Source organism: Sminthopsis crassicaudata, chromosome 5 (assembly GCF_048593235.1).
Source record: "Sminthopsis crassicaudata isolate SCR6 chromosome 5, ASM4859323v1, whole genome shotgun sequence".
Lineage (NCBI taxonomy): Eukaryota > Metazoa > Chordata > Mammalia > Dasyuromorphia > Dasyuridae > Sminthopsis > Sminthopsis crassicaudata.
In genome coordinates this window covers 205,097,522-205,124,777 of record NC_133621.1, presented here as the reverse complement: position 1 = coordinate 205,124,777, position 27,256 = coordinate 205,097,522, and the positions used below count along the sequence as shown (strand labels likewise).

At 32.9% G+C, this 27,256-nt stretch overlaps 1 protein-coding gene across 1 annotated transcript in view; it reads left to right on the top strand.

The window, feature by feature from the left end:
* NUP107 (nucleoporin 107) overlaps positions 1–27,256 on the top strand; it is a 52,548-nt gene that overhangs the window by 3,267 nt on the left and 22,025 nt on the right. The window contains exons 3-10 of the mRNA XM_074269689.1: positions 3,303–3,389; positions 4,364–4,479; positions 8,861–9,002; positions 12,083–12,186; positions 16,343–16,470; positions 17,613–17,661; positions 20,948–21,019; positions 21,477–21,565. Coding sequence (XP_074125790.1) covers positions 3,303–3,389; positions 4,364–4,479; positions 8,861–9,002; positions 12,083–12,186; positions 16,343–16,470; positions 17,613–17,661; positions 20,948–21,019; positions 21,477–21,565 — 787 coding nt within the window. The remainder of the gene's footprint in view (positions 1–3,302; positions 3,390–4,363; positions 4,480–8,860; positions 9,003–12,082; positions 12,187–16,342; positions 16,471–17,612; positions 17,662–20,947; positions 21,020–21,476; positions 21,566–27,256) is intronic.

The following is a 27,256-nucleotide window of genomic DNA, read 5'->3' as shown; positions in this document are numbered from 1 at the left end:
GATAAAGGTCTCATTTTTAAATTATATAAAGAACTGTGTCAAATTTATAACAATGGGGGGCAGCTAGGTGGTACAGTGGATAGAGCACCAGCCTTGAATTCAGGAGGACTAGAGTTCAAATCTGGTCTCAGACACTTAACACTTCCTAGCTGTGTGATAGCAAGTCACTTAGCCCCAGCCTCAGGGGGGGAAAAAATTTATAACAATGTATGTAATTCATTCCTCAATTGATAAATGGTCAAAGGATATGAATAATTTTCAGATGACTAAATTAGAGCCATCTATAGTTACATATAAAAATGCTCTAAATCAGTATTTAGATAAATGTAAATTAAAACAAACTCTGAAATATCACCTCACCCCTCTTAGATTGGCTAAGATGACAGGGAAAAATGATAAATGTTGGAGGAAATGTGGGAAAACTGGGACATTAATGCATTGTTGGAGGAGTTGTAAAATGATCCCACATTCTAGAGAGCATTTTGGAACTATGCCCAAAGGTCTATCAAACTGCATATCCTTTGATCCAGCAGTCTCTCTAATGGGGCCTGTATCCCAAAGAGATCATAAAAAAGGGAAAAGGGCCCATATATGCAAAAAATGCCCTTTTTGTAATGGCAAGGAACTGGGAACTGAGTAGATGCCCATCAGGTGGAGAATGGCTGAACAAGCTATGGTATATGAATGTGATGGAATATTATTATTCTGTAAGAAATGACCAGCAGGATGAATACAGAGAGACTTGGAGAAACTTACATGAACCAATGCTAAGTGAAGTGAGCAGAAATAAAAGAACATTGTACATAGCAACAAAATTATGTGATGATCAATTCTGATGGACATGACTCTGTTCTACAATGAGATGATTCAGGCCACTTCCAGTGGTCTTATGTTGGAGAGCGAGTCATCTGCACTCAAGAGAGAGGGTTGTGGGGGACTGAGTATGGATCACAACATAGCATTTTGTTTTTTTTTTCTCATTTTTTTCCTTTTTGATCTGATTTTTCATGTGTAGCATATTTGTGGGAATATATATAGAAGAATTGCATATATTGGATTACTTGCTGTCTAGGGGAGGGGGTGGAGGAGGGAGAGGAAGAAATTTAGAACACAAGGTTTTGTAAGGGTAAATGTTGAAAATTATCTATGCATATGTTTTTGTTTTGTTTTGTTATTATAGCATTATTGACAAAACCTATGCAAGGGTAATTTTTCAACATTGACCCTTATAAAAACTTGTGTTCCAACTTTTTCCCTCCTTCTCTCCACTCCTTCCTCTACATGTTAATTATGTTAACATATATGCTAAATGCAATATATACATATTTATACAGTTATCTTGCTTATGCATGTTTTGAAAATAAAAAGCTTTGTTTAAAAAAAAAATCCTGAGAAAGGCTTCATAAGGCTACTACAGGAGTCTATGACACACAGCAGTTTAAAAAGGCCTGATGTAGAAGATTCTCACATCTGTACCGCCAACTTTAACCTCTGACTTCTCTGTTGCACCACAGGCCTTCAGGACAGTTCTACTAGATGTTCCACCAAAATCTCAAACACAGCATGTCTAAACTTATTATCTGACTTTAATTTGGAAGTTGTGGACCTGAGCTCTAACATTCTTTAAGAGTTTTTTTTCTGGACAAAAAGTTTTTTTCAGGAGGGGACTGGTGGATTTTTTTGTTTGTTTGTTTGTTTTGTTTTGTTTGTTTTCACTTTTCTAGTTCTGAGAGATCTGAGCAATTTTCATTTATGATTTCTTGAAATATAGAGTATCTTTTTTTTTTTTTTTTTTTTTTTTACTTTTTTTTAATGATTTTTATGATTTTCAGGTAGTCCATTGATTCTTATATTATCTTTTTGAGCTTTTCTTTTTTCCAGTCAGTTTCTAATATTTTAGTTTTGATTTGTTTTTTCCCAATGTTTTGATTTTATTTTAATATTTCTTATCTAATTTAATGGTTGCTTTCTATTTGGTCCATTCTCATTTTCAGGACGTTCAGTTCTTGGTAAGGTATTAACTTTCCTTGGCATTTTTTCCTATGTAGCTTTTCTGTTTTATCTCTTATTTTATTTCTTCTAGGCACTCACTTAGTCATTGTGACCTGAATTTTTTTTTTTTCCCCTCTGGGATTCTATCTGGACTTGTGGAATGTTTCTTTTCAATGGCCAAATGACCATCTCTTTTAGTTTAATAACCTGTTGACCTTAATAAAATGATTAAATTCTCCCCCCCCCCCAAAAAAAAAAAAGAAATTATTCTTTTAGGTTAATCCTTTTGGTTTCTTGTGGTTCAAAATATTCTTTTTTTTTTCTTCTGCTTGCTCCTATCTTCAACCTCAGTTTCTCAATTAAGAACTTGTGTTGGGTCACACTTCACTTCTGTTAATCTAGATGGTGTGAACAAGTCCACTTGTTCCTGAGTGCAATGTAAGAGGAGGCTCTCCCTTTTTTGGGAAATAGCTATCTTAATATTCCCCCTTTGATTCAGTTCTAGTTTCTTTAATTATGACATTTGCAACTTTTGGATCCATACATGTCTTTCTGTTGCTGCTCTTTCCTCCTACCATTTCTTCCTTTGTACCACTGCCAAAATTATCATTTCTAGGACCATCATGTTACTTGAGTACTCATAACATTTCTGTGGGTATCTGTTGAATAAAATTTACATTTCTTTGCTTGACTTTCTAAACTCCCTACAATACTGACAAAATATTTTCCCAGTCATATCTATTATTACTTTTTAGTGATTTAACCCTTCTGCGCCTCAGTTTCTATATTTAAAAAGTAAAGAGATCCATTCTATGATCTGTGCTTTGCCTAAACTGAACTGCTCCCTGCCTCCTCAACTCAAATTATAAATTATACTTTTATGCCTCCTTACCTATTCTTGTGCATGAAAGATCCTCTCTTTCCCACTGTATTTCTTGAATTGTCCTTTTTTCCAGACACCAGCTACAAGTCATCTCCATGAATGCCTTCCTGATAACCTTGCTGTCATTACCTTTCTCCTGATACATTCAATTGTAGGATGCCATGTTATATTCTGTTGTATATTATGATTATCTACACTTCTTTCTGTCTTCAGTAAATATACTTTTATTTTACTTTGGCTCACTCAGTATCTAGGATAATACTCTGTATTCAGTAGGTGCTTCAAGTATTTGTTCTTGTTTAGTTCTTGATATAGAAGAATTTCTTGTCCTTTTATTAAATACATATTGTATAAACATGCTTAATTGTAATTTGAAAGACATCTTCCATCCAAATGAATAGCTTTTCTTAACTAACTTGCCTACCAGTCTTGACTCCCCAAGAAGATACTTTGGCTAACACCACACCAAGAAGCCAAATAATTCCTCGAACTCCTACTTCATTTCGCCAAACCTGTAAGATTGTTGCTTTAAAAAATTTTTAATCATAGGTACAAAGAAAGATCATATTAGCTTTTCTATCAATTTTACTTTTTTTTTTTTCTATAATTAAAATACTTCTCAATTTTTAGTAAGCCTCTTGGTAGCTTAATTAATGTAGAAAATCCTTTGGCCGTTAGGCAGATAAATCTGCTTGGTCCTCTTGTGATTGAGATTTTTTTTAAAGGGTAAACTGAGGCAGATCTTCAAGCAAGGTAACAGGGCATGCTACCTATCGATAAGTGGGTCAGTAGCTTTCCTATGTGGCAAATACTCTGAGCAAAGAACAGTTTCCCTCTTATAGGTTTGAGGAGAATACAACAATGTAGATTGTATGTATCATGGGATTGAGGAAAACATGATTGACTACATGTATGTATCATGGGATTGAAGAAACCATGATTGACTACATGTATGTATCATGGGATTGAGGAAAATACGATTGACTACAAAGCTGGGATACAGAAAACAACATGATTGATTGGAAGTTTAATAATGGGGATTTATCAACAATTCTCCCCCTCTTGTCTTGTTAGACTAAGAAGTTCTCATTGAATGCAGGCATTTGAACAATAAACCAGATATTCTTGAAGGATAGTTGGTGGAATAAAAATAATCAGGCCCAATTCCCTTTAATTTCCCAAGATTAGCAAAAATTCTTTGAGGTAAGGATAGATCAGTGATGAGCAGAAGAGCTGGATCTCTAAAATTATTTCACTACAGGCCAGCTGAATTCTGAATTAAAAGCATAGACAAAGAACCTTGACTTAAGCAGATATAGTTCAAAATCAATTAATTGTAAATAGGATCAATAAGAAGACCATAAAGGATTCCTCTTAATTTTCTCAGTCCTCAAATAGTTGAGGGAAAAAATCAAATTGGATGTTCTAACCACAAAAAACTTAAATGAACAGAAACCTTAAATTCTTTTACCACACTTTTCTTGTCAGATCCTTCATCGAGTCGAAGTTTATTAAGGCAGCCAGATGTTTCTGCTATTCTTGCAACAGGAATAAAGTCTCCACGGATTGCACATTCGCCAGCCTTCTTGGGAAATCTATCTGCGGTATGTGAAAAGCTAGAATTGGTTAACAATTACATCTTTATCTGTGAGTTTTAAGTTTCACGTAATTAAAGAAAAAAAAAAAGAAAACTTATGAGACATTTTTGTTAATTTTTTTTAATGCTTTGATAAATATGTAAGAATACTGAACCAAAAAGAGTCTCATAAATACCTTTATACACACACACACACACACAATTTTTGGCTGGAGTAATTGGGGTTAAGTGACTTGCCCAGGGTCCCACAGTTAGGAAGCATTAGGTGTCTGAGGCCAAATTTGAACTCAGGTCATCTTGACTTCAGGCTGGTGCTCTATCCATTGCACCACCTAGCTGCCTCTAATTACTAGTATTTTTAGAGGAGCATATTTTGTGATAGTAAAGAATCAGAAACAAAGTAGATAACCATAGATTGGGAAACAACTAAACAAATTATTGGATATTAATGAAATATAAGATTACTATGTTGTAAGAAATGACAAATATGAATACAGAGAAGGATGGAAAGATTTACAGGAAGTGATAGAAAGTGAAGTAAGGAGAGTCAAAAAAAATACACACAATCAACACAACAGTATAAATGGAAACATTATCAACACAAAACAATTAGAAATAGGTATTGCAAAATTACAAAGAACAGCTCAGTCTCAATGTACAAAACAAAAGATAACAATAAAATTTCATTACAAAGAAAAGAGAAAGATAAAATAAGAAAATTTTGACAGTATAGATCAATATCCTATTACATTCCAACTGGTAAAGGACAGTTGCTAAGATTTTTTTAATAGTTCTAAATCCAATACAATTACTGAACACCTTTATTCTCTGTCCATAGATGAAGAGGAACTAAACTATGTTGTACACAAATGGTTCTCAAGTAAAAGATCAGAGGCTGTCTCTATTTCTGGCTCATTATTTGTGAAAAAGATAAAGGCTTTTTATAATAAATCCAACTGGCAGAGCCTTTTGCATTTCCTAAAGGATGGTTTTATTATTTTTAAGCTTATGAAAAATTATGTTGACCATAAAACTTCAGAACAAATATATTTGTGTGTGTGTTTTTTTTTAATCTAATATCTGAATATGTTCTAAAAACAACAAAATGCCAAGAGTTCTTGACTTGGATTCAGGAAAGACTTGAGTGTAAATCCTTCCTCTGATACTGGCTAGCCTTAGCAAGTCCCTTATTTGCCCACTCCGAGCCCCAATTTCCTAGTCAGGAAAATGGAGATAGTAATACTTGCAGAGCAAAGTATTTTTTGCAAATTAAAGGAAATAATATGTGGAGTGACTTGTAAATCTTAAATACTATATAAATGTCAGCCATTATTGTCATTTTCTGTCTTCTGAATAATCTTGTAGCATTTCTGAAATTTTTCTATTTTAGCAAAACCTGTCAGATTCTACCTCATTTATGGCATATACCTGTTACTTAATGATCATTCATAAATGGCAAAAACATTTTTATGGTTCCATTATGCTTTTTGTACTTCCATCAGACATCTATTTTTAAAAATAGAAAAATGATTTTATTCTTAGACCACTGTAAACCCTAACCTCTATTAATAGACTAATAGTGATTCAGTTAGTTTCACAGCTTGCCATCTAGACTTAGCTTCTTATAGCTAATTTTTGATGAGCCTTTCCAGACAAGATAAACTGATTATCAACAGACTAGAGTATGTGTAAATATCATTAGCATTTTTGTATTTCATATAATTTGAAGTATGTATTATTTCATTGATTTAAAATAGATTTATGACATTGTTCAGATGATAAATTTTTAGAAAGTCTGATGGAGCTAATCACTATTATTTTGAATCTTACTGTAATGTTGAATGTGGAATTTTAAAAATTGCTTGTGCCTGTTACTCAAAACTAAATAATAATGGTTGAATAAGTTATGGTATATGAATGTTATGGGATATTATTATTTTATAAGAAATAATGGGCAGGCTGATTTTAGAAAAGTCTAGAAAACCTTACATGAACTAATGCTAAGTAAAATGAACAGAACCAGGAGATCATTATACACAACAACAAGATTATACAATAATCAATTTTGATGGATGTGGCTGTCTTCAACAATGAGATGATTCAGGTTAATTCCAACAGTCTTGTGACGTAGAGCCCTGATCTGCACCCAGAGAGAGGACTGTCGGGTCTGAGCATGCATCACAACATAGTATTTTCATCTTTTTTGTTGTTACTGTTTGCTTTTTTTTCTCCCTTTTTAATCTGATTTTTTTCTTATGCAGCATGATAAATGTGGAAATATTTTTAGAGAAATTGAACATGTTTAACCTAGATTACTTGCTGTGTAGGGGGGGGAGTGGGAAAAGGGAGGGGGAAAAATTTAAACTCAAGGTTTCGCAAGAGTGAATGTTGAAAACTTGAAAACTATCTTTGCATTTATTTTGAAAATAAAAAGCTATTATCAAAATTTTTTAAAAAATTAAAAATGTTATGTTTTCACCATCTCCTCTCCCCCACATAGCAAGTAATTTAATATAGGTTAAACATATGCAATTCTTCTAATGCATTTAGTTCTCTCCATTATTAGTCTTTTGGAATTGGCTTGAATCACCTTGTTGTTGAAAAGAGCCTTGTCTATCACAGTTGATCATCACATAATCTTGCTGTTGCTTTGTACTATGTTCTCTTGGTTCTACTCCCTTAACTTACCATCAATTCATATAAGTCTCTCCAGGCCTCTCTGAAATCATCCTGCTGATCTTTTCTTATAGAACAATAATATTCCATAACATTAATATACCATAAATTATTCAGCCATTCTCCAACTGATGGGCATCCACTCAGTTTCCAGTTTCTGGTCACTACAAAGAGGGCTGCCACAAATATTTTTGCACATGTGGGTCCCTTTCCTTCCTTTAAGATCTTTGAGATATAAGCCCAGTAGAGACATTGCTGGATCAAAGGGTATGCATAGTTTGGTAGCCTTTTGGGCCTAGTTCCAAATTGCTGTCCAGAATCCAGCCTCCCAACTTCAATCCACACATCCCTCTATAACTCCCTCTTAATCCTAGTTTTCTCATCTCTCTATATCTTCAGGAGACTTTCTTCTTCAACCCAGATGAGAGTTAAGGTTCCAGAATGACTAACCCTCCATCCCCTTCTGCATTTTTTCTTTCTTAATATAATGTTCCCCTTTATTTTTTTTGCACCTAGTTTTGCTTTTTAGGATCACTTCATCATGCACAACCCAGCCTGAGCCTTTCTTTCAAACTACTTTCGTAATGATGACTAATAACTTTTCATATATGTAATAAAGAAACAGTTTTATTGCATTCTTATTGCAGTGAATGCCTTTTAATTATTCTTTAACTTTTTCGTTATTTCTTCTGGATCTTTTAATTGAATTTTCCATTGAGTTCTGGTCTTTTTGTTACAAACATACAAGATTTCCTTTTTTCCCTTTCATTCAGGATGCTGGATAATTTATTCTTGGATACAACCCTTCCTCTTTGAAATGTGTTTCAAGACCTATAGTCTTTTAGGGTAGAAACTACTCAATATTGTGAAATACTGTGTTTTCACAGTATTTAAATTGGATTTTTCTTGCTTTGCAATATTTTCTCCTTAAGCTAGGAGTTTTGAAACTCACCTATGAAATTTCTATACGTTTTCCTCCTGGGATCTCTTCAAATGGTAAATTGTAAAATGTTTTCTGTTCTACTTTACCCTCTTTTTCTAGAACTTAGAACTTCAGGGCAGTTTTCCTTAATAATTTCTTGTAATGTTGTATTTGGATTTTTCTTTTTTATTATAACTTTTAGGTAATCTGACAATTCTATATTTTCTCTCCTCAGTCTGTTCTTCAGATCAGTTGGTTGTTTTTTTTTTTTTTTTTTTTTTGAGAAATGACAGATTCTCTTTTCTAATTTTATTATTTCTTAGTATCTTTTAACAAAAAAAAAATTCCTCTTTGAATATCCTTTTATTTCTTGAAGCCTTCCTTTATTTCAGTCATTATAATTTTATAGCTGCACAGGCACAGATCATGTGAATATCTAACTAGGTTCATTATAAAATATTTGATGATTTTATAAATTTTTATTAAAACTTTTATCTCTTGTTGGAAAATAAGTATATAAATAATTTTTGTGAATTAATCTCCAATCTTACTATTTTTGGGTAGACAAAGATATACTAACACGGCATCAGCAAATTCATTTTCAACATTTATCCATCTAATTTTTCTTCCCTGTCTTTTCTAATTTGTGTTTCCAATACTGCATCAAATAAAAGTTGTCAAAGTGGGAAATAAAATCTCAAAATTCATTATAAATAATTTGTAGGACTCAATTTGTAATTCTCTAGTTATTTAGCTTATTATCTTAAATCATTTTCTCATTTTTTAAAAGGTAACTAATCTAGATGAGAGTAACTGGACAGCAGCATTCTCTCCACAGCGCTCGGCGCTCTTCACAAACATAGATCCTTCTAATATGGAAGATGTGACTTTAAGTGCTGTTATGCTACGTGAGGATGATCCTGGAGAAGCTGGTAAAATGGCTTTGACTTTCATTTGTGATGATGTTGATTTAGTTCTTAGGAGTAACTAATGTCGCTTTAGTTCTTTAGCAAACTTTTTTTAAGCACCTACTTTGTGTAGAGCAATATACCAAGTATCAAGGAAAATACTGAGTTAACTGAAGCAGCATTCCTGTGCTTTCTTGGAGCTTAAGGCAGAAGTGGGTGTGAAAAGACATAAATAAAACTTCATGGTAATTTTGTTGATGAAGCTAGCAAGAGTTTTGGTCATGGATCTTATTCCTGTTTTCTGCCTTGATGGAGCTTTATACAAGCTTTATATTTTGATAAATCTTCCAAAAATTTAGATGATGAACCATTCAAATCTGTCCATCAAGTTCAACTATCATAGTATTTATGTTTTCTTAAGGTTCTCTATAGAGTTCACTCAACATATTGGATATTTGCTGCAGATCTTTTAACATTGTATGGATGCCCATGGAGCACAAAGTCTGTCAGTCAGTTTCTCTCTCCTTGCTTCCTGTCCAGCACATCCTGAGCAATTACTTGTACCATATGCAACATGTTTCATGGACTAATTCCATCTTATTACATATATCCATGTCTGGCTAACAGGTTTTGTGTATCATTTTGCTTACCTTCTGTGACTATTTAAACCACATAACCTTTGAGTGATACAGCTCTTAGGAGATTCTTCAGTGCTACAGGGATTTGAAGCAATCATCCAATGTCACCTACTGACAGGACTTCCTAGAAAGCTCCAAGACTTACAACAAATCCTTCTTCTTTTGGAAATCTGCTCTAGGTTTTCATGTAGAGGAAGAGGATAAAACACTCATAGAACAGCAAGCAGCAGTAGAGAGGAAAATAAAGTAATAGAAAAAAAAGAGATCCACTGAATTAAAGTCAGCCTAGAGGCATTAAATGGGAGGACAGGAAACAAAAGGAACATGGAAATAGGTTTGCAAAAATTTTTATACCATCCTTTTTTTACTGTCATTATCATTGTAGTCAATACTTTGGAATTGCTACTATTACAGTTCCAAATATACTCTGAGGAAGTAGAAAAGTACTCAAGAAAGATAAAGTGAGAAGGATGAAGAATTTTGCTTTATGCAAGCTTAATTCAGGCATTACCTTTCTGTTTCATCTGAAATACCTATTTCTTCCTCTTTTTCTTAGTAGATTTGTCTTTTGATGTAAATTTAAAAATCATTTGTATTCAATTTTTTAGAAAATTAGTTTCTTGTAGAATAAATCAGAAGATATAAACATATTTAACCTATATTGGATTACTTGCTGTCTTAGGAAGGAGAAGGGAGGGAGGGAGGGAGAAAAATTTGGAACACAAGGTTTTGCAGTGGTGAATGTTGAAAACTATCTTTGCATGTATTTTGAAAAATAAAAAGCTATTATTAAAGAAATATGAGCAGAAGAATATAAATTGAAATAACTGAGGTTTGCTCGTAGTTTAACAAATTTCAAAGATATCAGTGCATTGTTAGTAGAGCAATGAGTTGCTGCAACCAATTTAGAAAGCATGTGGAGAGTGATTTAGCTGTTCATATTTTTTGATCTTGAGATTTCATTGCAGAGTATATATACCCCAAGGCTCAGTTACCAAAAGGCCTCATATACACAAAAATATTTATAACAGTACTTTTTGTCAGCAAAGAAGTGGAAATAGAGTAGATGCCCATGAATTAGGGAATAGTTAAACAGATTGTGGTATATGAATTATTATAATATTGTAATGTAAGAAATGAGTGTGATGAATACAGAGAAGCAGGACTTCTCTGATACAAGGAGAAGTTAGCAAAACCAAGAAAACAGTTTTTATAATGGCTACAGCAGTGTGAATGAAATGAACAGCACAACAGAACAGTAAAAAAATTCAGAATTATAATGATTCTGAATTAGGCCAAAGAAGACATATTTCCCCTATTTCTTTTGTAGATGTGGGGGCTGGGGGGAGAGAGAGAGAGAGAAAAGTAATACAGTGGAAAATATAAGTGATATTAAATCAATAAAAATGTTTTATTTTAAAATAATAAAACATCTTGGTGTTTTTTGGGTAAAGATATTGGCATGGTTTGCCATTTTCTTCTTTGGTATGTTTTACAGGAGAGGAAACTGAGGGAAACAGTGACATGACTTGCTCAGGGTCACACTTAATAAGTACCTGAGGCCACATTTGAACTAAAGAAACCAAGTCATTCTAACTTTATCAATTGTGCCAACTTGCTCCCCTATTTTAGAAACTAATTTCTATTAATTTTGAAAGGAACTCAGTTTCCCTATTTATGTTCTATAGTATATTTTTACAAGTATCTTCTTTGCATGAAGGGTTGTCCTAGTAGTGACTTTCTTGTCTTTTTTGAACTTGTTGAAGAATATGAGAATATTTGTGATTGCCAGATAGGTTATATAAGTTAATTTAGAATCTTAGAACCTAGAGCAGGAAGAGATTTTGGAGATCATTTAGGTCTCATTTTGTAGTTGAAGAAGCTGAGATCACACAGCCATCTAGTAGCAGAGCCATGGTTATAATCTTTTGCCTTCTGACCTCACACCAGGGATTTGTGGTCTCTATCATGCTGCCTTTTCACCAACCTGATGGTCTAAATTAACAGTCATTTTCTTTGGTAGCATGTAACTGTTTTTGCTGTTTATGTTTTAATGAATTTAATGAATATTTTTCCGTTTACATACTTATTATCTAAAATCTTTTCAAAGTGCCATTTTATCATGAACCTTGGTACAATTTAGAATTTTCATGTTGTCATTTTTTCTGAGAACAGCTAAATTTAGCTATCTTATGTGAAGACATGATATTTCAGTATGCTTGTGTAGTTTTTTCAAATATTTTAAATATTTCTGATTTGTAAAGGTTGAAATAGAGCATAAATCATGTTTTTGAAATTTGACCCCAGATTTTCTTAACAGAGTCAGGAAGAGAGGAAAATAAAGCCAGTTACTTAATACTAGTATAGGTAATCAATTGTTTCAATAAAACTTTGTTATTAAATCAAATTGCCTGGACACTTGACTCTCAGCACAAACATTTTCTTTTCTTTTTGATATATTTTTAGCAACAATGAGTATGTATTCTGACTTCTTGCACACTTTTCTGAAGCATGCTTCGACTACAGTTTTTGAACTAGTAGAAGAGTATGAGAATATTTGTGATAGCCAGGTAAGCAATTTCAACTTTATGTTGCCTAAGCCCACTACTTTTGTTATTAAAACATTTAAAATAATATTTCAGTTAATCCTGGAAGCATCTTATGAAGAAAGTAGTCATGCAATCACCTTTTCACTAGATGAAGAGAGTCATCCCTCTCCTTTCCTGGTCGTCTGGATAAGTCATTGAAAGAATTAGATATAAAATTTAGGAAAGTCTTAAAAATTGATGTAAGGTTACTTGATGGATGTTGATTTCTAAATAGAGATTAATTTAGGATTTAAAAGAACTAATTTAAGCTTTTTTTTTTTTAAAGTAAATTTATAAAGTAGTTACTTTGAGAATTCACTTAGATTCATATATGAAACTAACATTTTGCATTCTCACAATCTTTTTTTGTGAGTGAGTATGAATGGACAGATAAAATTTTTATCAATCAACTTGCAAGATTAAGAATATTATCAAAGAAATGCTTACAGAAGGAAAGTTCACTTTCACCAATTCATTTAAACATATTCATTAAACTTCTCTTTGAGAGAAGCATGGTTCCCCCTATAGGAGTTACAAAAATTAATAAAACATAGTCTTTGTCCTTAAGGACTATACACTTTTTACTCTACAGTGACATGAATATTCTGAGTTTAAAAAAAAAAATACTTCATAATTGAATAGGTAGGATAACTGTTTTCTTCATATAGTAATAAAAGGAGGAGTTTTAGAAAAGAGAATTTTTCAGAATTAGCTTTTGAGAATGTATAGAGAGAAGCAGCATGGAAGGGTAATCAGCCTGAGTCAAAAAGTCCTGCTGTCAACACACACTAGCTATGTGACCATCAGCAAATCATTGGCCCGAAATTCCACTTCTAATGCTTTCTACTGATGGCGTGTTAGGCTGGTCACTTAATTTCCTCGGACTTCAGTTTCCTAATCTTTTAAATTAAAAGGTTAAACTGTATGACTTCTGAGTTCCCTTCTAGCTCTAAGCTTTTGATCATCTGAACTCCTAGTACCTCAGAGATTTTTGTAAGATTAAATTGCAGAACAGTTTCTGCTGTAGTCAGTTGAAAAGTTTTCTCTACTGATGAACTCATGGGTCTAGAAACTCTTCCTTCTTTGCCTAATCTCCTCTCAAAAAAGGGGGTGGGAAAGAAGGAGAAGCATTTAAGTTTTCTTGTTTTAAATAAATTATAACACCACCCCACCATTTACTGAAATTGATTTGTATTCCTAATTATGCTTTACAAGTCCAGAAATTTTACAGTTCCACAATTTACAAGTCCAATATTGCCACATCTTCTCCCAAACATTTTGAAATGTAGTGAGTTTATCCTACTTCTCTTGATTATTGTTTGAGTAACTAGTCATAATTTTGCTTTTAAAAAGTTTTAGTGAACTAAATTCTTCATTTCCTCTCAGTTGCTCAGTAGTTTTATGTTTTTACAATGATAGTTGCTGATCCTGAGAGAACCTTAAAAAGACCTTGTGGGTATCTGTTGATATTAGATAAGGCACAGCATTTATTAAGCATTTACTTTGTGTCGGGTACTATGCTAAGTTATTTGATTTATCAGGCATTGCTTAGATAGTGTCTTTATGGATGTGGGGCAAGATGTTGGAAAAGCAAGAATCCACTACCTCCGTTCTCCCATTTCCTCTTCCCCTATCAAAAGAAAATGCTAAACAGATGTAAAAAACATAATATGTGAAATCCTAATGAATAAATCCAAGAAAATTATTTGTCTAACTCAGATTAACACAAGAAAATGAACAGATATAAAAAACTGAGGACAGGGTCTGGCTAGGAGCACAGTGTGTGCAGCACCCCAGTGCTCAGAGAAAGACTGCGCCATTGCAAAAGGAGGTGGCAGACCTATATCAGGACATGGAAGATTCAACTGCCAAATAGATGAATCTAGCAGCTTGTTGCTTGCATCCAAATCCAGGTAAGGATTTTACAGTACTAAAACCAGGGAAGGCCATTAGTCAGGACCTTCTCTGGAACATTAAAACTTTGGGACCACTTTGGGAACATTGCAAAGCTTGCAGATTCCCCAGTCCAAGATGTCCCTGAGATGCGGCAATAACACAACAATACTCCTAAAGGAACTGTAGTGGAATCAACTCAGCTCTTCCCCTCAGACATGTGCAAAGCCTGACCCTGACATAAGGTTTGAAATCAGGAAGTTAGTTGGTGGAAGAATGAACAAACAAAAAAAGAATCCCAATGTTGTGATGACAGGGATACTCAAGACTCAAATGCAGAAGAGTGACTACAAAATACCTACAAGGAGAAGCTCAAAGAAAAATATAACTTGAACACAAATTTGACTAGAATTCCTGGCTGCAAAGGTTTAATTGTTGTTATTGGTTTTTTTGTTTGTTTGTTTGTTTTAATTTAATCAATGAATTGAAAAAAAAAGAAAAGAGAACTAATGGAAGAAAGAATGGGAAATATAATTAATAGTTTCATCTAAGAGGTACAAAACCTGGTACAAACAATAAATTTTCTGATAATTATAATGGACTAAATAGAAGATTTCATGCAACAAAAAGTATTAAAACAGTTTAAAAAAAAAACAGGAAAAAATAGAAGCAAATGTAAGATATCTGAGCAAAAACAATTACTTGGAAAACATAGCAAGGAGAAAAATTTAAGAATCAAGGACTACCTAAATACCATGATCAAAAAAAGTCTGCACATCATATTTTACAAAATCTTAAAAGAAAACTATCCCAAATCTCTTAGAACCAAAAGTCAAAGAAATAGAGTACACTGTTAACTCCTGAAAGGAACCCCCAAATGAAAATTTCCTGGAATATTAGAGCCAGTCTAAAGTTGCTAAATCAAAGAAAAATACTGCAGACATCCAGAAAAAAAGAATTCAGCTATTGAGGAGCCACAGCCAGAATCACACATGATTTAGAAGTCAGCACTTTGAAGGAGCAGGAAGCTTGGAATATATTTCAGAAGGCAAAGAACATGGATTTATATAACCATAACGATTAGTACAGCTGAGTATAATTATACAGGGGAAAAAATAGACTATTAATGAAGTGGGGGCCTTGGGAAAGACTAGAACTTGGTAAAACCTTGATAGTTCAAGCACAAGAGTTAAGAGAAACTTATATTAAAAGATAACCACAAAAGAAGGGACTAGAAAAAATTACTTCCATTCAGATATGGGGAGATAATAACTATCCTCTCTGATCCATATCATATGTAAATAGAGGGAGTCTGGAAATGGCTCTGTTACATATTGATCCTCTTTTTTACAAAAATCTAGAAAGCAAAGGAGAAAAGAATACTGATGGAAGGGAAAAGAAAGGTTAGAGAAAATTATCATATAATCAGAATGTGAAGGTTGACAAATTTACAAAAAAGAATATAAGGGGAGCAGTTGATGCTTGAACCTCAGTATTATCTGAACTGGTTAAATGAGGGAAGAGTGTGTGTGTGTGTGTGTGTGTGTGTGTGTGTGTGTGTGTACACACACACACACACACACACACACACAATTGGAGTCTGAGGAGGTGGTCATCAATTGGGGAGTGACTTGAATAGGTTGTAGTGTATAGAAGTCATGGAGTGCTAGTGTACTGTTAAGAAATAAAGAAGGGGGTGGTTGCTGAGAAATTTGGGCAGACTTGTATGAACTGATATAGAATAGAACCGGGAGAATGAAATATACCACTTGCCTTTTGATTGAGAAGTGACACAGAAGTCTAGAATGAAACAACACACACAAATGTACAAAATACATATTACATGTGTATGTATACACATACATTTGTCTTTTGGATATAGCCCATGCGGGAATTTGCTTAACTTGGTGTTTCCAACAATTTTCTTTTTCTTTTATTTTTGATTGTAACAGAAGAGAGAGGACACATTTTTACTCACTAAAAATAATATACAATTTTTAAAAAATAAAAAATAGATGGGACTATTATAAATATTGTATGTGTATATTGTTAGTTATGTATCAAATAAATTATTAGATGTACAAGAAAATATATGTCACAGATTAGCAATTAAGTGTCAGTTCTAATTTATATAATATGTTTAAATGATACATGGAATAAGCTTGAGAAAATAGATAATAGAAAATAATTAGAGGTCATGATGGCAGAAGATGATGTAATCTTGATATGCAACTATTTCTTTCAGGTGAATATATTAGGTAAAATAGTGAGCAGAGCAACACCTGGACTACAAAAGTTTTCAAAAACAGCTAGTGTGCTGTGGCTTCTTCAGCAGGAGATGGTTACATGGAGACTGCTATCTTCCCTTTACAGGTAATAGACAAGATTGAGATAAATAACAAATCATGAATAAATATACATTTAAGCTTACAATATAGGAGTGAGTTTGTCAAAAGACTTTGCTATCAATTTTAATTTTAGTGTCATTATTTAAAAAAAATATATTTTTATATCTGCTATATTTCCCACTGTATCTCTCCACCTTATCCTCTTCAGAAAATTGTCCATTATGACAAAGTTTTTAAAGAAAAAGATAGAAAAATCAGGAAAATCAAATTGACCATCAAAAACAATCCAACCATATACATTGTTCAACACCTATGAAATACTTTCCACTTCCCTGGCAAAAAAAGTGTCATATCTTTATTCTTTAGAGTCAAGCTCAGTCAATCTTATTTTGAAGCACTCAATTTCAAATGGTTTCTGGTTGGTCTTTTTATTTGTATTGTTATAGCCATTGAATATATTGTTATTCTGATTTTGCTTCACTTTGCATGAGTTCATATCTTTCTATTCTATTTTGTATTTATTTTATCATTCTTACATTCACATATCACAATTTTATACCATTGCTTCACTATTATGAGTATAGCTTGGAAGATTTGCATACACAAGGATATATACATAAGCGTATTTTAAAATCTAGAAGTATAGATGACAGTCTTAGTTCTCAAATTTTTTTTTTTTTTTGCTTATACCATTATACTTACCATGAAGAATAACAGTACAATAAATATTTAAGATGGCCACAAAGAAGGTTCCTAATCTCCAGGACACATTCCTTAGGCCTTAGAGCCCTCTATCTCTCTTCTAAGCAAAAGCTCAGAACTATGGAAGTGAACTTCAGCTATGAGTATGTTTTTTTGGTAGCACACTAATGTGTTATAGTACTCCCTTTTAGAACATTAGAGGGTACACTAATATCTAAGTGCATCTTGTTAGCAATCAAAACATACTAGTTTATGTTTTATTTTTTAATAAGATGTTAATTGTCTTGTTCTTTGGCATCAATATGTATTATGTCAGATCAGATATTCACTACTTAAATATCTAATATATTGTGTATATATATTATTTGAACTTCTGTGATCTAAACAAGCATTAGTTTCATTGCATGTTTTATTAATTAGGTGAGCAAGTATGAATTAATTTTTTTCTTGTGCTTTTTTCTGTAGGGACAGAATACAGTCTGTACTAGAAGAAGAAAATGCATTTGAAATTGCTGTAAGTCTTAAATTAGGTATTATGATTGGTGTTAAATAATGAATGGCAGAAATAGTTTTTTAATGGAGATTTCCTTTCTTTTATACTTTCAGAATGGGAAAATGTGTTCCTTAATGATGGAATTTGAAATTCTGTTTTGTATGTGGTGGAAAGGGGCTGTCATTGGCTCTGGAGTTGGAGGACCTGGGTATTAATCTATCTCTAATCATGACAACTTATATGACTTTGGGCTCGTTGTTTAGCCACTATAAACTTTAGTTTCCTCATTTGTAAAATGAGGGAATTGGACTCTGAAGTCCTACCTGATTCTATGATCTTAATTCAATAAATTTAATATAGTTAAGAATATTGGTCTTTTGTTCTGTCATAAAAGATCCTCTGTTGAATTTATCTTTGTCAGAGCAGTTAGGTGGTGTAAGTATTAGTTACCTTTAATGTTATGATATACAAAAGAATTTGGAGTGGAAAAAGGATTATACTGGAAGAAGAGCAAAAGGGAGGTAAAATGGGGTAAGTTTATGTCATATGACAAGGCACAAAAAATTATTATAATTGAAGGAAAGAAAAGAAGGGATGAGCATTCTTTGAACCTTAGTCTCATCAGTTTTGGCTTAAAGAGAGAATGGCATACATACTTATTTTGGGTACAGAAATTTGTCTCACCTTATAGAGAAGTAAGAGGGAAAGGGGGGAGACTAATTAGAAAAGAGGGCAGAAGTGGAAGGGGGAAAGGATAAAAATGGGAGAAGGGACTGAAAAGAGTGGGGCAGATTGAGGGAGGTGGTGGTCAAGCAAAACACTGGCAAGGAGGGAAAAGGTGAAAAGAGAGAAAGGTATAATCTGAGAAAAAAGGGAGACAGGAAATACAGAGTTAGTAATCTTAACAGTGAATGTGAATGGGATGAACTCTCCCATAAAATGGAAAAGGATAATAAAGTGGATTAAAAGCCAGATTTCTATAATATGTTGTTTACAAGAAAAAGAAAGATACATATATAGTAGAGGTTAAAGGCTCGTGCAGAATCTATTAGCTTTTGCTTTAGTTAAAAAAAAAAAAAAGCAGGGTTAGTGATCATGATCTCAGATTAATAAGCAAAAGCAAAAATAGATCTAATTACAAGAAAGAAGGAAATTACATCTTGTACCATAGATAAAATTAAGTACTATCATTACGTAAACATATATACACGAAGTGGTTTAGCATCCAAATTCTTAAAAGAGAACTTAAATGAGTTACAAGAAGAAATAAAAGTTAAGTATGGTAGACCTTTGGAGAAAATTGAATGAGGATAGAAAGGAATATATCTTTTTCTTAGTGATATATGGCACCTACACAAAAATTGACCATCTATTAGGGCATAAAAATCTCACAATAAAATGAAGAAAGGTAGAAATAGTAAATAAATCCTTTTCAGATTCATGATCATAATTCAATAAAAGTTATGCTAATAAAGGAAAAAGAGATCAAAAGTTGATTGGAAACTAAATAAGCTAATCCTAAAGAAAGAATGTCTCAAACAACAAATCATAGAAACAATTGATAATTTCATTCAAGAGAATGATAATAATGAGACAACATATCAAAACTTAATGGTATTCAGCCAAAGCAATTCTTAGGGAAATTTTTATATCCCTAGATGCTTACATGAATAAAATAGAGAAAGAGAAGATCAATGAATTGGGCATGCAACAACAACAACAAAAAATTAAAAACCCTCAATTAAATGCCAAATTAGAAATTCTGAAATTTAAAAGAGTGCTTAATAAAATTGAAAGCAAGAAAATAATTGAACCAATAAACAAAACTAAGAATTGGTTTTATGAAAAAAACAACAAAAGAGATAAACCTTTGATTAATTTGGTTAAGACACCCTCTTTTGTAAAGGCAGGGGAAGGAAAATAACAATAAGAGATCTTTAATATTAAGCTACTTGTTTTTTCTTTCTTTTTAAATATGTAATACTGCTGTGGCCAATTCAGTTACAGATTTTTCCCCTTTATACAAAAATTAAAGTCTGAGGAAAATTAAATGTTTGAAAGATATAAGTCAAGGAAAATCCATCCTGTTCCTGTTATCTCCCATTGGTTTAATTATCATCTTCATAGATGACCCTAGTATGTATTTTTTTCATATCTGTTCTATTGTGTCTTTCTGTTCACATCTGTGAGGGAATCCTTGCTTCTCTTCTTCAACTCTAGTTGTGCATCTCCAAATATAGTGCACATTTCAAATTGGATATTCTGTTGGAATATCATTTTAGTATGTCCAAAACAGTTCATCTTTCTTCACAAACTCACCCATTTTCTGAACTGTGTTTTTGTCAGACACCATCATTCTTCTCATAACTTGCATTCATAATTTTGTTTTATCTTAACTCATTCTCCCTTATCCCACGTGTTCATTTGGTTGTGAAATTATCCTTTTCTATCTTAACATCTCTTCCACTAATACTCTTAATGCTGATATAACCATTTTCCTAGTTCATGTCCCCATCATCTCTCTCCTGGACTACAACTTCCTATTTGATTTCTTCTCAAGCCTCTTCTCTCCATTCCAAAATATAGCTGCTAAAATAATTTTTCGGAAATGTAGTTCTTACCATATCACTCCTCTACTCAGTAACCATTGGCTTCCTGTGACCTTTATAGAGTCAAATGAACTACTCTATACAACTTTTAAAGCCCTTCATGACTTGGCCCATCTTACATAAACGTTCCCCTTTCCATACTCTGCAGTCTAGCCATATTGGCCTTAGACTGTTTTTCTTCAACATAATCCATGTCTCTGTACTGGTAGTCCTCCATGCTTGGAAATATCCCCTCCTTACTGCCTGTTAGAATTCTTGGTTTCCTTTAAAACTGCATCCACTTCTACATGAATTCCTATTCCACTCCTCCCCATTACTTTGTATTTTGGATATTTTGTTTATACATATTTAGTATATTTTATTTCCTCTGATATAATGCAAGCTCCTTGAGGTTAACATCTTTCATTTTTTTGTATCCAGTGCCTGGATATAGTAGTAATAGGCATTTAATAAATAGTTATTGAGTAGGTACACATGGATTTAATAGTGAGATGTAATCTTAACATTTCTATAAGAAGAAATTTTTACAAGAAGGAAATAAAAACATGTATTTGTTATTTTATAAAATATTAAATCCAATAGAATAACTTATTGAAGATGCTTCCTCCCAATTCTCAAAATTCTCTTTTATACTGTTTTATTGTATTAATATTATAATGGCAGTTTTTAATTTAATGGAAATGTTTGTTTTTAAACAGTCTCTAAATGCCAGTGAAAAAACAGTTGTCGATACACTATTTCAGCGAGATTCACTTATTCGACAAAGCCAGGTATGAAATGGGGCTTTATTTTTTTTTTAATATAGGGGGGAAAATTAATTTTTTTTTAAAGTTGTGTGCACTTATCTTAAAAAAAATCAACAACATATATAAGATTAAAGTTTTTGCACTACATTCTTTGTCTGGATAAACCTTACTTGATTTTTTTGAGGTTAGGCCTGCTCCTTGTTTGTAATATGACCTCCCAGGTTTCTTTATGTGGAAGAAATGAAAAATATTGTTTCTTCCAGAAGTCCTTCTCTAAGTAAGCTTTGAGAACATAGCTCATTATAGGATTTACTACTGAAGAGTATATACCTATTTCCTAGCATAGTACTGATTAAGCCAAAGATATTTGTCATGTCTAGATAAATTAGAAGGAAATTTAAATGTTTTTGTCAAGTTTTTGTTTAACTTCAAAGAATATAGATCTTAAAATTGTGGTTAATAAAATTGTTTCTTTTCCCAGCTGGTGGTAGATTGGTTAGAGAGTATTGCCAAGGATGATATTGGAGATTTCTCGGATAACATCGAGTTTTATGCAAAATCAGTATATTGGTAAGTCACTGAACATTCAACTCAGGGTTTATTAAGTAATTCTTATGTATGTAGTCTTTTGCAGAGTGCTAAAGAAAATATAGTTTTGTTACAGCCCTTGTGGAATTTTATGATCTAGAAGGGTGATAGCTATTGTTGCTCAGTCATTTTATTCATATCCAACTCTTCAGGTCTCATTTTACAGATGAGAACTGTGGCACAAAGGGATAAGTGACTTAGTCAGGGTCACATAGCTAATAAATGTCTGAAGTCAGATTTGATGTTAGAAAGTTAAGTCTTCCTGACTGGGGCCAGTACTCTATTCATTATACCATGTGACATCTCCAGAATAATTACATAAATACTTATAATTTAAAATCACAAATTATCACTCTAAAGAAGGTGTGTGAAATGGAAGGGGATTATACTTATTGATTAAGGAAAATAACTTTGAAAGAAAAACATCTGATTTGCTATTTAAAGAATGTAGAAAATTGTTGGTCTTTTAGGGCTAGGGAAAAATGGTAAACAATGATATAAAGGCAGGAAATCTTAGGGAGTTCATAGGGGATGGCAAATAGTCCTATTTGATTGAAGAACAGATATGAAAAAAATACATACTAGGGTCATCTATGAAGATGATAATTATTGCTGGTTTTGAGTTAGTGAGTAACATGACATGGGACATGATGTGACATGAATATAGAAGATGGGTACTGCTTCTACCACTGTGAGTCACTACTATTCTATATCTTAGTATATGAAATATATTTAATTTCTGTAGAGAAGCCAGCCATCTCAACCAACTACCACCCTCAGGGTAGGCAAGGTGGCTTAGCTTAAGCAGCAGGGTACCCTGAGGTAGGAGGTAGCATGTTTCAGGTAAGTCAAACCACCCCTAACAGACTGCCATCATCCTTGTAGAAAAGTAACGTAGTAGCTATTCTTACAGGTAGTCTAGTCCCAGCTAAGATGTCCCACATAAGAATACTTAGCACCAAAATTCTTGGCATTTTCAGATTAATCAATCAGAAATTTATATGATTTTATCAGTGTAAAAGAGATTAGAGGAGAGGTATCACAGTCTACTCTTTTATCTGTACTGTTAAGAACCTGGGAAACTTTCCAATAATGTTATCTCCTGTAAAAATATTCTGCTGAGGGCAGATACTTTTCAGTTTGTATCTCTAGAGCTTTGTATAGTGCTTTGCACAAAGGAAATACTTAATGAATGCTTTATTCATTTATTCATCCTTGGAGACAAGATTAAAATCATGTGAAAACTTTTTAAAGGATGTCTGATAAAAGAATATTGCTTCAGGATTATCAGCCTGTATCTCAATAAGAAAATTACAACAAGCTGGCTAAAGGTAATAATTAAAATTAGGATTAGCCCAGTTGAGTTGGGAGAAATTCACAAGCACTTTGGCTAAAGAATAATTGATATTTCATCTTGAACAATGCTTGAAGACCTCTTACTGAGAAGTTGAGGTCTGCTTTAGTGGATGGAAGAAACAGAACCTTGAATTAAGTGTTTTGCTTAGCAGATTTCTTTAACATATGGTCCCAGTTTTCCAGAGATGAATAAAACAGCCCTAGCTTCTTGTCTAATTCTCTTTAAAAGAGAGAGAGAAGAGAGGAGATTCTCTGGTCAGTATTTTTTGTTGAACCTGTCCAGACTTAGGTGGTTGGTCCTTCACAGCATAGCTCTGTCACCAGGCTCATAGTTGAAGTCTTTCCAGCTTTATGGGATTTGCCAGAGCTTGCAATCTGCTGGTATGGTCTTCAAGGCTCCTATGTCTTGGTGAGGCATCAAAATAAAATTGGTGGAAGAAAGAAAACATAAGAATTATTGGGACTAAGAGTTAAATAATAATTTCTACTTAGAGGTGTTCTGTAGCATAACCATTATTGAATTTTAGAGCCATGATATTTGTTATATATTTTTGAAAAGAATTTGTTAATGTACCTTAAATATCTGAAAGCCCCGTGAATAAAAATGGCCAAATTATTTTTTGGCTATTTTTTCCCCTTACAAAGTTCATAATTAAAATAACCTTTTAGAATGAAGACCACTTTTTTCAAATTAATTTTTTCAATTAAAGAATACTTTTTCCTTCCACCCACTCTGTACAATGAAGCAGGATGGGCAGGGAAAGGATAAAAACCCTTGTAACAAATATTCATAGTCAGGCATTTTCATGTCCAAAAATTTCTCATTCTAAATTAATATAACTTATAAATTAGGTTTATGCTACACCACATTAATAAGTATCTCTTTAATAAATAACTTAACACTTTTCTGGAATTATGCCCAAAAAGTTATCAAAATGTGCATACCCTTTGACCCAGCCATACTACTACTGGGCTTATATCCCAAGGAAATACTAAAGAAGGGAAAGGGACCTGTATGTGCCAAAATGTTTGTGGCGGCCCTTTTCATAGTGGCTAGAAGCTGGAAGATGAATGCATGTCCATCAACTGGAGAATGGTTGGGTAAATTATGGTATATGAATGTTATGGAATATTATTGTTCTGTAAGAAATGACCAACAGGAGAAATACAGAGAGGCTTGGAGAGACTTAACATGAACTGATGCTGAATGAAATGAGCAGAACCTGGAGATCATTGTACACTTCAACAATGATACTGTATGAGGATGTATTCTGATGGAAGTGGATATCTTCATAGGGAAGAGCTAATCCAATTCCAATTGATTAATGATGGACAGAATCAGCTACACCCAGAAAAGGAACACTGGGAAATGAGTGTAAACTGTTATTTTTTACCTTCTGAATCCAATTCTTCCTGTGCAACAAGAAATTCGGTTCTACACACATATATTGTATCTAGAATATATTGTAATATATTTAACATGTATAAGACTGCCTGCCATCTGGGGGAGGGGGTTGGGGGAGGAAGGGAAAAAATCTGAACAGAAGCAAGTGCAAGGGATAATGTTGTAAAAAATTACCCATGCATATGTACTGTCAAAAAAAAAAAGTTATAATTATAAAATTAAATAAAAGAAGCCCACAATCTAAAAAAAAAAAAAAATAATATCACTTTGATGGTAGTGAAGTGATCAAATTTCTTATTACTATTAGAAAACAGCTTTATTGGCTGAAGATACTTCCGTTCCCTTCAAGGGAACTAGCTTATGTTTTGAGTAGTTCGTCATCAAATTGTATCGTGCTCTTAGGTTCCCTGTTTGCAAAATGAAAAAAAAGTAATGTCCACTGGAAGACAAAAGCCAGTAAAACTCCCTTTATATGTTATGTTGATATATTGTATAACTACTTGTATTCTGGATTAATTGACCATCAGAATTTTACTATTAAAGGTGCCATACTAGTTGAAACATGGGAATGGTTCTAATAAATATAACATTGCTAGAAGTTGGAGGGAAGTAACTATTTTAATTATAATTCTAGCCTAACTCAGAGCATTTATTTGCCTATGGAGGAAAAAACCTCCTCTGCAAATGTCAATTGATATTACATTAATTTTCTAGTAATAAGTGTCAGCTGCTATGACAGTAAAAGTAGTATTGCTTTTCTGGAGTTAGTTAATCTTGGTACCAGATGAGAAGTGGTTCTCTTACTCAAACTCTTTGCAAAAAACAATTTTAAGATATGTTCTTATTTTCCTTATCACATCCTCATTTCTGAACACTTCAGTAAATGTATCATCTTATTGATGCAGTCCACATCACAGCCCATCACCTCTTCTTACCTAATTTGATTCTTAACTCATGTCTTCTCTAAATGTCTACACTTTGCAGGGGAGGCCTTACTCTAGGACTTGTGGATACCAATATGGTACTAGCCTGTTCCATTTGTTATATCTCACTCTTGCTATATATCTTCTGGATTAGATCTCTATCTACATCTTATTAAGGCCATCTTAGAAATGTGCTGTGGCATATTTTTGCTAATTACACATTATTCTGTTTCTTTATGGTTACCTGTATCAGTCTCTTATTAAGGCCTGCCCTGTGTCAGTCCTTTTTCCCTTGAGTTATTTGTAATTTAAATTTTTTTCAATTGCTTTGTCCATTTTTTACCTACTTTTTGAGATCAATGTTACCATTGTTATTGGATGTAGCATTTCATCTTTTCTCCTATGGATCTACCCCCATCCTTGTCACTTTGCCACCAAAATAATGTTTTCTGATCACCATTCCTCTTTGTTAATTATTTCTCTAGACAGGCCTATAGGAACTGAATGTGGATCACAACATAACATTCTCACTCTTTTTATTGTTGTTCGCTTGTATTTTGTTTTCTTATTAATTTACTTTCTTTTTTTGATCTTATTTTTCTTGTGCAGCAAGAGAATTGTACAAATATGTTTATACATATTGGATTTAACATATATTTTAACATGTTTAACATATATTGGATTGCTTGCCATCTAGAGGAGTTGGTGCAGGGAAGGAGGAGAAAATCTGAAACACAAGGCTATGCAAGGGTCAATGTTTTCAAATTATCCCTGCATATGTTTTGAAAATAAAAATCTTTGTTTAAAAAAAATTATTTCTCACGAAAGTAAGCTCCTTGATTATTGGGACAATGTATTTAGACCCTCAAAACGGAATACAACATGAGGTACTTATTAAGTGCTTAGTAAATATTTTTTTATTCATTCCAAGATTAAAATCTTCCATGATTCACAATCTTATAAGATTATTGGCAGAATTTTGGTATTAACAAGTTGGAAGGCTTGGGTTTCTGCAAACTCATTTTCTCCTAACCTGTTTTTGCTTTGTTTCTTTTTTTGGTGGTGGTGGTGGGGATTGCCTTTTTATGGGATGATTTTTTTTGTTTTCTTATATTACTTCATAATCTTTACAGATGGATTTATACTCTAAGCCTATTTTGCTATTGACTGTCATTTTTTTCTGCTTAGCAAAGAGGTCAAGATTTTAAGCCATTTTAGGGGCTCTTTTGGCCTCCTTGTTTTGGGTATTGCTTTGCATTGAAACAATGTTGGTGGAATTTATTTGAACAATTTTATAATTGCATACCACATCTTGTCTTTATTCTGATGTATTTTTGCCCATTAAATTAGTGGCTTAAGTGTATACAACTAGCTGTTTCCTGTCAATATATAGTCAGTTTAATTTTTTTGTAAATAGTATTCAATACTCAACATGCCTTATCACTTCTTTACTCTTTATTTGGAAAAAAATATTCATGATATATAGGCTTGAGGCTTATGTGTAGTCTAAAAGTCTTTAATCTCCTTTATTTCTTAACACTGACCATATTTTCCAACATATTTGTAAAAAGTAATTAGCATAGTGCCTGGCACACAACAGGAGCTAATACTTATTCCCTTACCATTTTTCTCATGCCCATCTTGACATTGATGTCATTGAATATTAAATTTCCTGTTAATTCTGACTATAAGATTTTGTCAAGTTCTTTAAAGAATTTCTGACTCTTCATTCTCTGCAATAGATGTTGATGTATATAAGCTGCAGTTTGTGTTGGTCTTTTTGCTTTTTGTTTATCATGCAAGGGAGGATTTTCATGAAATATTTCTTGTTGCTTTTGGGTACATGATAAAACAAATTTTGCTAACTTTTCATTTGCTACTCCAAGGAGAGGCTGTGAGCTAACACAGCAATTTCTAATTTAATTTATAACAAGAACTTCAAGATTGATGTGATTCACTTGTCTTGTTAGTATGATTTCTCATTTCTCA